The sequence below is a fragment of the Pantherophis guttatus genome, chromosome 1, assembly GCF_059756535.1.
Source record: "Pantherophis guttatus breed Tessera chromosome 1, ASM5975653v1, whole genome shotgun sequence".
Lineage (NCBI taxonomy): Eukaryota > Metazoa > Chordata > Lepidosauria > Squamata > Colubridae > Pantherophis > Pantherophis guttatus.
The window spans coordinates 264,535,248-264,549,082 of record NC_142063.1 but is presented as its reverse complement, the minus strand read 5'-3'; the positions used below and the strand labels follow the sequence as shown (position 1 = coordinate 264,549,082).

The window sequence follows — 13,835 nt, the reverse complement described above, 5'->3', positions numbered from 1 at the left end:
AGATACCTTGGAGGTTTCCTTTATAATGAAAAAAAATAAGTTTTATCTCATAAATCTTAACCTGGGAATCATTCAGAGAAATAGACAGGAGTAGAGGTTGGAAGTATAAACTAGGAAAATTTACTGCCAGAGTGTATATGACTTTAAAAAGAACGAACAAATATATGCAAGTCAGTCCATCAATGGGTCTTTGACAGGGTGATAGATTTATTTGAACAGGAATTGCACAAGAGCACAGTAAGTGACAGCTGCTGTTTTCAAGCTTAAAGCTGCTTAAGGGGCATCTAGATGTCCCATACAGAAAAAAAGACATTTGAAGTAAGTACTGTAGATTAGCAATCCCCACCTTTTTGACACTAGGGACCAATTTCATGGAAAACAGTTTTTCCATGGAGTGAAGTGGTGGTGATGGTTTTGGTTTTACGTGCTTGCCCGTAAAACCACAGCTGCTTGCCTCCAGCTATGCAGCCCAGTTCCTAACAGGCCACCGACTGATCATGATCCATGGCCCAGGGTTGGGAACCCCTGCTAAAGATCTTCCATCTGCCCAACTAATACTCTTATTTTTTAAAAAACGCTTTGGAAGTTTTCAATTTTTAGAATGTTCACCTAAATGTTTTATATTACTCATCTTGCTTGCTTCAAGTCCTGAACTCCCATCTGGTAACCTATAGCTTAACCAGTACTTAGTTTAAGTGCTCTGTGTCTGCTGAGATCACAGCACATTCCTCCGTATTTGTTTGCTCTGGCCCAGCTGTTTCTTTTATTGAGTCTGTTAGAACTTCTGCATGCTCCAGCCCAGTTTCTTTAAGAACTGACCATGTACTTTTCCAACCCACAGCATGATTTCCAGAATAATAAGAAAGTGGGCATTAAGTTATGCAGATGTGCCCAAACGATTGCATCCAATGCTCCAGAACCTCATCAGCTGTCATGGATGGGTTGCAGCATCTGTTTCGTGTAACCTTTTGTCATAAACTGAAGTTCCCAATATACAGTAATAGAAACGGTAGGCAGCGCATTTGGAAAACTTCCAAAAAAAATTCAAATTAGTTTCAAGCAAGATTCTGCACCATATACAGCAACATTGTCACTATTACATGAATTGCATTTTGGCTTTTTCACCAGGGTAACGTAATGGCACACTGAAGGCTGAGGCAGTCTGGCTTATTTGATGACTGATATCAACTGTGGCAACAATTTTCTGTTCTTGGACAACTTATTTAAATTACCGAAGTTGCTCAAGCTGAGCTCTATCAAAGTTGATGGTTGCCCAAGAATCATTAGTTGTAAATACCTTGCAAAATGTATGGTTAAGCCACGTGGCTAAACCACAGAGGTTCATATAGTGGTTAAAGGCACTGGGCTTGAAACCATGGATTCTAGGTCTGCCTTAGGTGCAAAACCAGCTGTTGACGGAGTCAATCCCTCTTTCAGTCCTAGGAAAAAGGCTCTTCAAAAAAAAAATGGCACTTATTTCCTATTTCCTATTTTAGTATTAGATACAGTCTAATGTATCGCCACCAACTGGCTGGTGACATCAACTGTTTGAGTAGCTTTCACACTTTTTAACTAATGGATGACAGCCTTTATTTGAGATTCTGTGCTCACCTTTTTCAATGTTGCCATTGGGATTATCAACAATTGGTTGAACTGAAATGTCTTATAGAACAGTTTTAAAGCAGTTAAATATATTTGCATCCACAACTCAGTTATTCAATTCCAAAGCACACAATAGTGCTATTTGCCCTCCTGAGGTATCTTCCATTGAAATGTACCACTAACGCAGCATAGTATGATGCAGTGACTGCAATATTCTTGGTAATGTTCTTCTACAATGTTATTTCAATATTCTTGGTTGCTGATGAAATAAATGCCCGTGTTGGTAGCAATCAGGAAAGCTGAAAAAATGCCCCAGGTAAATTTAGTTTTGGAACGATGAACTTCAATGGACTGTGCCTCTCATTTAGCAAATGTGCTAACAACTTGAAACACCTTATTTCAGCATTCACCAAAACATCAATTAACAGTGTTCACATACACAGGAAAGGAAACATGAGCTCTACAGTATTTCCTGATCAGCAGCATTTTCAAACACCAATTATGGATTTTTATAAATGAGAAACAGTGACTTACAACTCAGTTGAAACAAACTGCTTGTAATTATAGTCATACCCAAACATTATGGACAGTTGAAGCCACAAGATACTACTTAATATTTATCTACAACTAGAAGATGATAAGAGTACTTGGCAAATGCAATGGACTGGATCCAGATTTGCTCCCTGTTCAAATTTGAAAAAAGATGGTTCTCAAGATGCAAATTTGCAATAAGATCTGATGATCTTACAAATTGGTATATAAAAATGCTCTGGATTTATACAGTACTTTTAGACATTTTGTACTCCTGGATAAAAGACATTAGTAATGTGTAGTGTAAGTGTTTAAGAAGCACATTTTTACAAATGTTCATAAATTCAGTAGGAAAGACCCTGAAAGTGCTTACAATATGAAGATTATTTTTGGAAAATCCAAACAAAAATTGCACCAATGTTTACTATCAGAGCAGTATGAAAACTCTTTTGCTTTTGACTTCCCCCCGTAAGGCACACTTAAAGGCCTAAAATAGCTTTTAGTATTATCACAAGTCTATGCTCCTGTTGATGCTACTTAATCTGTTCCATTAGTCTGAGTCAAATTTCCTGGATTAGCCTTGTGTGTCCTGCAGCCAGTATAGCTGGGAAGATACAAGGAAGGTATCATTTCAGGGAGCAGGAAATTACTTCACAGAACCTAGAACTTACCGAAGTCCTTATGCAAGGAAACTGCTTTTTTTCCAGTCAAGAATACATTATAATGGTTGAAATGAAAAAAAATCCCAAAATTATTCTGGGCCTCAGCCTTAATTGCCCTTTAAATATGAATCATTCATAAATTTAATAAAAACGGCAAGCTGAGAACTGCTGTGAAATCAGCAGTTCCCAAACTAGAGTCCTCTAGATATATCAGAAATGCAATTATTTATGAATACTGGGAGTTGTAGTCCCGAAGTCTAGAGGACAGTACATTCGGAAGGCTGAATTAATATATTAAGATCCAAGTGCCAAGTTCATAGGTCAACAAACTGAAATAATTACAGTACTCATGTTTTTTAAATACATTTCTCCTCTACGTTGTTTATCTTCTCTGGAATTGCTGGAAGTAAACTTATTGCAGCCACAGGTATGACATTGGCATCAAGTTGAAGGATTCCCCTAGGGGAAAAAAATCAATTAAAATACTAACTTCAGAAATATGATCATATATAAACATTTCAACTTCACAGTTAAAACAATTATGGAAAAGTGCTTCAGCCTCTAAAACCAGATCATTGGTTTCTGAAAATGGCCTATATATACTGCAAAGATTAAAATGTAATTAAATCTTGTTTCAAAGAATTCTCAGGATGAATGTTATATAGAAAAAAAAGATTTTCATTCATCTGTCTCTTCTAGTATCAGTACTCCCAGAGGACTAACATTTTCATCTAAATGATTTATGACAGGGGTGTCAAACTTAATTTCATTGAGGGCCACATCAGGGTTGCGTTTGACCACGGGAGCTGGGGTGGGCGTGGCCAGGGTGGGCGTGGCCAGCTTGATGTCACTCATGTTGGGGGAATTTGTGGAGGTCCAAGTGCTCTGCCAGCGGAAACAGGGTCCTGAGATCCGTTTTCAGCCGTGATGGTCTCTTGCCGCCCTCTGCCAGTGAAAGCGGAGCTCGGGGAGCCCATATGCGTGCCCCAAGCTCCATTTTCGCTGACAGGGAGTGGCAGGAATCTCCGTTTTTGCCGACAGAGATACCGTGGGCCGGTCCTTTGCTGTTTCTAGGGCAGCCCCGTCGGCCATATCTAAACACCCCATGGGTCGAATCTGGCCCCCGGGCCTTGAGTTTGACACCCCTGATTTATAAGAACTGGTGCTAGGGTTTTCCTTTTCTTCATTTATTTCCTCATCTTTTTTTCTAGTGTGCAATGAGCAATTAGTATCTGAGACAATCTGGTACTTGCCACAAAGTATTTCTAAAGAAAGCAGTCATGACTCACCTATGTATAATAATATATGAATGGGTAGCATTGTGAATGGGCCTTCCACAGGTAGGACTTCTTCAGACATTAGAAGTTTCAAAACCATGAGAGGGATGCTAATAGCAATGCTAATTGTCCCCCTAAGTCTGAGTAAGCAGGAGATACTGATAGCTTTCAGGATGATTTACCATAAATCTTTCAGAGCGTTTCTGAGGCTCCATAACCTGACCTGTCTGACTCTGTCTGAGCTAATTGCTAATCTGTGGACGCTAGTGTTCCTCATTTCTTCCAATGCCAATTATGTTGAAATGTGTATGAAAAGGTAGAGATGAGACCTATGGGGCACTGAGAAGGACTCCTCTGGACTATTACTGTGTATCTGGGTCCTGTTTATAATTATTGGAAGAACAAAATCAATTCTGTCAACTAAAGCATTTCCTCTTTATCTGATGCTGCTTTTGTAGGGCTACAGAGGGATGTGGAGGAACCAACCCCGAGTATCTTTCCGTCCCTTCCCACTTAGTGGGAAGAGCTCTTGCCGGAGGGGGAAAAGATAAAAGAGAGAAATCCATTTAGCATCCTCACTTTTTGAACCTTCTGGTGATCATTTCCCATTAATAATTAATATTTATAATTTATTGATTGGTTTTATAAGGTCATCAAATCAAGACCTCAGGTGGGGTACATTAGTTCCTTAATAGGCTGTAAACCCTGCAGATTAGTTTTGTTTATCAATTTAAATAGCCTAACTTGAATAAATAAATTATATGAAACCTCTATTACCCAAGGAAATTTGTTTTAAGGATAAAAGAATAAAATAAAAGATCCTTACCTGGTGTCACATGAGGGACAAAACACTTTTAATACTTTTATGATTAAAGTTGCTCCTACAATTCCAACCACAATGACCTCCATAAAATTAAAAAATACAGGAAAAGAATTGAGCCAAAATGTACAAAGCTCCTTTCTCAGATCTTCTACCCATTGGCACATCACCTGCAAAGATAATAACACAGCCAATGAAATCCAAGAAGGACACCTACAAAAGCCCTTCTGTCATGATGTGGGAACTTCACAAATACGTTGCACCTATATATCTTTTCAAACATTACTCTTTTTCCCCTTGAACATTCCTTGGCATCTTTTCCCACATTTTCTATTGTTTGAAGTAATCTCCTAGTGTCAATTGTTCAACTTTTTTTTAAACTAAGCCCCTAATTTCATTTTATTTTTTTCATTTATTTCTGTTTGCTTTTCTGAAGTTAACTTTGACCCAGCTCAGACTTTATAGCCCCTTTCACACATGCTTAACTGGGGACAATGTCATGAAAACAGAGAAACCCAAGTCCCTGAAGCTGAAATAACTTTTCCTGGTAAACTACATTGATTACCTTGTATGTAGCTTCTAGGGAATAAATAACTCTAGGGGAAATGGGGCTGGTTTATGAATTCTGTGGTCTTTTGTTTCAATAATACCATACTCAATGGGTTCAGTTGTCTGGCTTAGTAGACAGGAAATGGTTCTGCATACCACCAGCGGTACAAACACTGTCCAATTCCAGATCCTGCCTCTCTTCACCTGGTTGTGGTTTACCTAGGTCATGCTGAGTTCGACCCAGTCATCCTTTTGCCTTCTTTTTCTCTCCCTCCCTCTCTCTCTTTCCCTCTCCCTCCCTCCTTGCATCTCTAGGGCAAAGAGGAGAAGCTGCACTTGCCACCAGTCCATCAGGGCCCAAAACAATGCTGCAATGGGTTTGGGCCAGGGGTGAAACGCTCCCGGTTCGGACCGGATCACCTGATCCGGTAGCGATGGCAGCGGGTGGTTCGGAGAACCGGTAGCAAAAATCCCTGCCCCCCCCCCAATGCCCAGATGAGCTCTGCAATCATCAGAGGCTTTTTTTTTTAATTTTTAAAAGCATTTTTTCTACAACCTCTTCAGCTGAAAAAATGCTTTTAAAAGTAAAAAAAAAAGCCTCTGATGATCGTGCAGCTCAGCTGGGATCGTCAGAGGCTTTTAAAAGCATTTTTTCTACAACCTCTTCGGCCGAAGAGATTGTAGAAAAAATGCTTTTAAAAGTAAAAAAAACAAAGTTGGCCACGCCCACCCAATCACATTACCCCCACCCCCACCAAGCCACGCCCACAGAACCGGTAGTAACAAATTTTACATTTCACCACTGGTTTGGGCTAGTAGCCAGTTAACGTATACTCATTTAGCAACTGAAGTTACAACAGCAGTGAATAAGGGTACTTATGCCAGGTCCTCATAATTGCAACTGCCCCACGTAATCATAATTCAGGTGCTCAGTTACAAGCTCATAATTGCAATATTGTGGCATCCTGCAGTCATGTGATTGTCACTTGCAACCTTCACTGCTGGCTTCTAACGAGTAAAATTGATGGAGAAGCTGACAAGAGGTTACTAATGGCAATCACATGACTGCAGCACTATGTGACCATGAGGGATTCACTAACAATGGCAACTAGGACTGCTGGAACTGCCATCATCACAGTCATGTGACATCATGCCTTACGACTGCGTTGCTTAGTGAGGGAGTTCCTGGTCCCAATTACCATCAGTGAGACCATCTGTACTAGCTTTTGAGAGGAGCCGATCAGGAGAAAATCAAGCTAATAACCTGTCAGCCACCTCCATGAGCATCAGGAAAATTGGGAGACTAATGCTTGAGGCACAAAGCAAGGTAGGTAACCTTGGGCCAGTCATTCCCTCTCAGCTCTAGGTAGGAAGCAAGTCCAGACCATTTCTATAACCTTGACAAGAAAACTGCAGGGATTAGTTGAGATATCAATAAAGGCAGGGGTGGGTTCTAAATTTTTCTACTACCGGTTCTGTGGGCGTGGCTTATTTTGTGGGTGTGGCTTGGAGGTCATGTGACTAGGTGGGCGTGGCTAGCTGGTTAGAGTCATTTCTGGAAGGTCCTCGCATTTACGACCAGTCCTCGTACTTACGACCCGACTCATTTGTTTGCTTTTAACACTGATCAGCTGTAGGACGGCCCTTTGAAGCCCCGCAGCAAGAGTTTAAACAGTTTTTTTCCCTCTAGTCATCAGCTGGGACTCAGGAGGCAGCAATAGATTGGGGGTGGGACCAAATAAAAGGTAAGAATAACGTGGGGGGGGAGGGCAGGGGGGGAGAACCAGTTTGGTGACGTAATATCGTCACCACTACCGGCTCGGCCGAACCGGACCAAACCAGGAGGAACCCACCACTGAATAAAGGAGAATATTTGTATCCCAGGATTGGAAATGAGGGGTTCCTGCTGCTCCCTAAGTTTGGTTGTTTTCTTGCAGATGGTAACATCATCAGCTGTTGCACTGATGATGTTACCTAGTTGGAGGTAATCTTCAAAAAAACAACCAAGCTCAGAGAGCACCTCATTAGTTGAGATGGTCACTAGGAGTCAACACTGACTCAAAGGCACAGCACACACACATACCCATGGGAAGATCAGGCAAAGGGAGAATTGGAGGAGATGCCATAATCTGGACATGAGGGTCATGTCTGTACGATTGAAGCTGCACTCCTTAGTATCTATACCATATGCATGTAGAAAGGAGGACTTCAAGCACACAGTTGCAACCCCATCTGTACTTTTTTTAGCTCCCTTCTAGTTACCACCTTGTTTCCATGCCTTTTTATTTTTGTTGGACTTAGTTTCTTTGATAGAGTGACTGAGGGGATACCAGATACATGAGGCACCAGTAATTCCCTTACGTATCCATTAACTCAAATTAGGTGACCATGATATTTACCTTTCACAATCGTTGTGACAAAAAAAAAATACCTTATAAGACGATGGTGGCTCTGTTCTGAGTGGAGTCTCTGGCAATTTGCCAGGCATTATCTGTTCATCCACAGTAGTTTCTACTTGTCTGAGAAGATAGTGACTGGTTGTTTGTAGAGGACTTTCAACATCTATTTTTCACAAAAATCAAAAAGATAGGTTGACCAGTTGGTGTGTTATTTTAAAAAACACACTTTGAGCCAGTAAAAAAAAAGCAGAGTAAGGACAAGAAATAAAAGTCCAAAAGTGCAAACCTATTTAAATCTTTTATAGAATTATGGAGTTGGTATAGATTTTTGGTCATCTGTTCCAACCCCCTTCTTGGTGTGGGTTCCATTAGAAAATCTCTGATAGAAATCACCCAGCCACTGTTTGAAGTCCTCCAGCAAAAGAAAATTCAGTTTTATGTGGCAGCCTGTTGCACTAGCTGACAACTTGTGTAGAGGAGATGTTCAGGGGTGGGTTCGACTTACCTTTACTACTGGTTCGCAATGGGGCCGCACGCTCTCCTGCGCATGTGCAGAAGCATTCTGATGACGTCAGGGTCGGTGGGCAGAGCCTCCCTCCGGTTTTACTACCGGTTCTATAGAACCGGTCCTCACCAGGGGCAACCCACCACTGGAGATGTTCCTCCTAAAAGCTAGTCTGAACCTACTTCCTTGCAGTTTTAACCCTTTGGTTCTGGTCTGCTCTCTGGGGCACAAAGACTAAGTGAATACATCCAGTCACTCTTATTGAAGACTATCACATCTCCCTCAATTTTCTCTTCTGTATGCTAAGCATATCCAGATTTGCTAACTGTTCCTCATAGGGTATCCTTTCCAGACCCAGCACTATCTTGCAAGCCCTCCTTTGAACTTGCTCCAATTTGTCCTTTTTGGATTCTGCTGCCCCCTACTCCAAATGGGGTCTGACCAGGGAGGAATGGAAGAACAATTACTCCTTGTGATCTAGACTGGTGCTCTTTAATAATTGACAAGGGCATTTTTCACAAGACTGCCTAAGCCAGGTTTCCTCCATCCCATGCTAAGGCTTTACATTTTTCCTATCAAGATGTAGAATTTTACATATTTCCATTCTATTCATTTCGGCCTACTGCCTAAATCTTTTTTTAATCTTCTTTCATCTAACGTTTTAACCAAATCCCCCAGTTTTATGATATCTGCAAATTTGATAAGGATCCCCCATCCGAGTCATTGATAAAAGTGTTGAACAATACAGGGACTAGGACAGATCCCTCTGGCCTTTAGCTTGATGCTTCCTTCAAGCTAAAGTGGAAGTATTAAATGAGCACTCTTTGGATAGGTTGGCCAACTGTGCTATCATCTAGTCCAAGAAGGTCTCTCAACCTCAGCAACTTTCAGATGTGTGGATTTTAATTATCACAATTCCCCTAGGAATTGAAGTCCACACACAACTGAAACTTGATAGTAGAGAAACAAAGATCTGGTCCATGTTTTAATTTTTCCTAACAACATTATGAGAGAATACAAAGCCAGTTGTAACCATATTAATTTGACCTGCCTATAAAAGAGAAGTCAATTTATGGCTGTGGGTGTGACCTTTTTTTGAGTAGTAAATGTAAAGGTGCCCCTCGCACATATGTGCTAGTTGTTCCTGACTCTAGGGGGCGTGCTCATCTCCATTCCAAAGCCGAAGAGCCAGCGTTGTCTGAAGACAACTCCATGGTCATGTGACCAGCATGACTAAACGCCAAAGGCACATGGAACGCTGTTACCTTCCCACCAAAGGTGGTCTCTATTTTTCTACTTGCATTTTTTACATGCTTTCAAACTGCTAGGTTGGCAGAAGCTGGGACAAGTAATGGGAGCTCACCCCGTTATGTGGCACTAGGGATTCGAACCGCTGAACTGCCGACCTTTCAATCGACAAGCTCAGCGTCTTAGCCACTGAGCCACCGCATCCCTTTTGAGTGGTGGAGTCATTAAATCTGAGGTAAGAACTTTTTGAACATTGCCTGCCTCAGATTTAATGACTTAAAAAGTCCATGAACACTGAAAGAGTCCAGATAAAGTTAACATTGAATTTAATCGACCCCCTTCTTATGAAGAAGTCTTAAAAAAAAGTCAGAACCCTTAAGTGAAATGGCAAGAAACAAACTCAATAGCATCTTTTTAAAGAAAAAAATAAAGAACCACATACATGAGATGAGTGAGTATAGAAACTGAATGAATAAATAAAACAAAATCCAATTCTTGCAACTCAACAAGACCAAGTACCTTTTCCTGCAAAGTTTGGAAGCGTAAACAAAATATCATTGTTCCTCGGGCTGGAATACAGCATACTTTCCTCCAGAGGAACGGTGTAGTTTGTATGTCTCAGGACTTGCTGATCCTTTACCAATAGGTCTATTTCTATCACTTCGTCTTGTTTAACCTGCAAAAGAAGTGTAACAATGGGAGCCATTTTTTTAATCCACACATGTTGGGAATGTTGTGGAAAACAGTCAAGCTTTTTTTAAAGCTGGACACAAAAGAGTAAGTATTGCAAGAAGTGATTTCCAAGATGAAAAGTTGCTTTTGTTTTAAGTGACAGCTAAATGTATTCCTACCCATTTACCTCATGAAGCACATGAAATACTAGAAGGAAATGCTCTCCGTTTGTTATTCATCAACATCATATTCATATCATGTACATTGTGTATCGTATCAAGAGGGAAAGCAAATGGCTCCATTTCTAGCATCAGTATCAATTATATTTTCTCAATGAGAAACTATGTAAGAAAAAAGTAGAATGCTGCCTTTCAAAACAATCGATCAAGAGAATTACAGATGAATTCTGAACCCAAAGATTAATGTCTACGTTTGTACTGTTTTGAGTGAATGATCTGAATTCTGAATATTTTAGAGGCAAAATAATCTATAACCCAAGAGTTACTATTGTATTATTTACTTAGAAACGTATAAGTAAATTGTGACTAAAGATGCGACTTCTGAAGACACATAAATCTGTATTCCTCAGTTTACAATATTTAACAATGTTAACTTTTGTTCATATTGGGAAGCTTTCTTTTTATCTGGGGGCTATTATTTATTTTATGATAATTTTGTATCTTTGGAAATGAGCAGCATACAAATTATGTAGATAAATAAATATTCCATCTTCATTCTAGGGGGTGGAAATAATATTTTCTCCCTTTATTTTTTTTCCTTCGCAGCAAAAACCTCATATCACATCAGTTGATCTGAAAACAGGGGACTGACCCTCAGGCACCTAGTGATTTTTTCCCGTGAAGGGTTCACTTGCACCTGGATCTTCCTAGTCCTACTCTATCACCTCAAAGGACTCAGACAAGGACTACAGGTAGTCTCAACTTACAACAGTTCATTTAGTGACCGTTCAAAGTTACAACAGCGCTGAAAAAATGACTTATGACCATTTTTCACACTTATGACCATTGCAGCATCCCCATGATCACATAATCAAAATTCAGACGCTTGGCAACTGACTCATATTTATGACCGTTGCAGTGTCCTGGGCTCATGCGATCCGCTTTTGCGACCTTCTGACAAGCAAAGTCAATGGGGAAGTCAGATTCACTTAACAACCATGTTGCTAACTTAAAAAACTGTAGTGACTGACTTAACAACAGTGGCAAGAAAAGTGGTAAAATGGGGCAAACTCACTTAACAAATGTTCCATGTAGCAACATAAATTTTGGCCTCAATTGTGGTCGTAACTCGAGGACTACCTGTACTCAATATTCAACTCCAACAGCATTTTATTTTCAGTTTGTTTCCTAATTATCAGTAGTCCTTGCTTAGCGCCCAGAATAGGGACCAGCAACTTTGTTGCCAAATACCAGTCACTAAGCGAAAAATCATGTGACCACAACAGGCTTACAACAATACTTCCCACTCAGTCATTAAGCAAGACATCATACGATTGCAACTTCCAATTTTACTTTTGTCTTCATTACCCTGTTTGTTAGAAACCTGTTGTGAAGCATACAAATAACAATCACAAGACCCCAGGATGCTGCAACAGTCATAAACGCAAGCACTGTTTGCAAAATTTTTCTTTATATCATCATAACTTCCAATGGTTGTTAAATGAGACATAAGCAAGAACTATCTTGTTTTCATAAAATGAATTTTGTTTTTTGCTTCCGATCGGCCAAAAATAAGACTCATGGCTATTTTGCTGTTGTGACTTTTCTGTAATGAGAAGTTTGCAGCCCAGTGGTCCAAATACCATCCCAAATAATGAAATTGATTAACTGGAAGCAAATGAACCAATGGGGCAGGTAACTGAATAAAGATACATAGGAACTTTGGTTGGAGTGACCATCGGATATTCCTAATACTAGGAATATCAGATGGAGAGCTTGACTGATCCTATTCAATGCTGGCAGAAGAGCAAAATGTGTATTAACTCCAAAAATAAATGGGTGCTAGCAGGATTTTCAAATGTAACTATTCAGATCTTTATTCTCTCCCACATTTCACAAGTAAAAACAAATGAATAATAACATCCAGCAGCAAATCTTAGAATCATCTTTGATATTAAAAATTATTCTGAGGAAGTCTATGCCAATGAGGTCTGAGCATCTGGCACTAGCCAGATCTTTCCTGAATTTGAAAGCTAAGCAGGGGCAGTCCTGGTTAATAATCAAATGAGAGATCATCATGAAATACCATCACTGTACATTAGATTGGGAAGTTGGAAAAAAAATCCCACTGCATATTGTTGACAAGAAAACTGCAAGGATATATCATCCATGAGGGCACCAAGAATTAAGCTCAATGCATGGCCAATTTACCCTTTACCCTTATACAACAAAAAAACTCACATACTATACAAAGTAGCTGCTTTTAAAAAGTTATCCATTTCCTTGCCTCCATTTCCTGGAGATACGTAATATATATAAACATTCTTAAAATATGATTGTATAGATACTATCAAAATTCCTGTAAAAAATTACAAAAATATATAAAGGGTGTTGACTTTGAGGACTTTTTAATTTAAAAAGTATATATTCTGAAACAAAAGAGGACATAGAACTATATAACATTAAACAGTATTCTTGGTTTACTGTGTTTACTTGATAAAACACAGAACTAAAATATGTAATAATTCTGCAAAAACAAGCTTCCACTATGGATTTATACCCAAGCTAGTAAATACAATGATTTAGAAAAAGAATACTTGCCTTCTTTTCATCTATATCCGTCACTTCTTCTTGAACAACAATCAATTGTAAGTTGGAGCTGGATGCCAATGGCCACTCATGAATCATAATGCGAACGCTGACAATTCCTAAGGTATCATGGTTTCCACTCTTCACTATCAACAAATAACTGTGTGTCATATAGAGGCCACACGGAGAAACAAAATCTCTAGAAACAAGTTACACATTAAAATAGTGTTGCAAACTGGATTGGACGCCATATTGCAATTCAGTATGGAACTAAATAACTAGCTGACTAGATTTCAGAGTTACTGTATTTTTGGGAGAAATGACAGAGGGCTAAATAGATTATTAAAATGGAAACAGGAATATTTTCTACTTTCTAGATTGTCTTCTACAAATATCATCTTTTGCACAATTACACTTTCCCACTCTCTCTTCTTCCCTCCTGCCCTGAGGGCAGTTCCTTTCTTCCCAAATCTGCTCTGTAGGTTCTTCAACTCATTGAATCAAGTCAAATACCCCTCTCCATACTATTTGATGAAAGCTACTGAATTACTAGGATAAACTAACTTTATATAACCACTCTTACACCTAAAGGGAACATTAGAAAATCAAGCAGTTCTACTTATACTAGGTGGGCCCCAGAAATCAGTGAACAAAAGAGTTGACAGAAGATATTTAGATTTATATTTAACGTGTTCAATCCAAACTAAAGCATCCATAATCCAATCCACTATACAACATATGGAATAGAACATAAAGTGACAAGCTCTTGGACTATTTTCTCCTCATTGTCAAATGGAAGCTG

At 39.5% G+C, this 13,835-nt stretch overlaps 1 protein-coding gene across 1 annotated transcript in view; it reads right to left on the bottom strand.

Annotated features, from left to right (window-relative positions):
• Nucleotides 1-183: 183 nt before the first annotated feature.
• The window catches only part of GINM1 (glycosylated integral membrane protein 1), a 29,544-nt gene continuing 15,892 nt past the window's right edge, over nt 184-13,835 (bottom strand). Inside the window, exons 4-8 of the mRNA XM_034418999.3 lie at nt 13,046-13,179; nt 10,113-10,269; nt 7,873-8,003; nt 4,899-5,062; nt 184-3,254 (exon numbers count right to left, since the gene is read on the bottom strand). Of these exons, the coding sequence (XP_034274890.1) occupies nt 3,152-3,254; nt 4,899-5,062; nt 7,873-8,003; nt 10,113-10,269; nt 13,046-13,179 (689 nt within the window). The 3' untranslated portion in view covers nt 184-3,151. The remainder of the gene's footprint in view (nt 3,255-4,898; nt 5,063-7,872; nt 8,004-10,112; nt 10,270-13,045; nt 13,180-13,835) is intronic.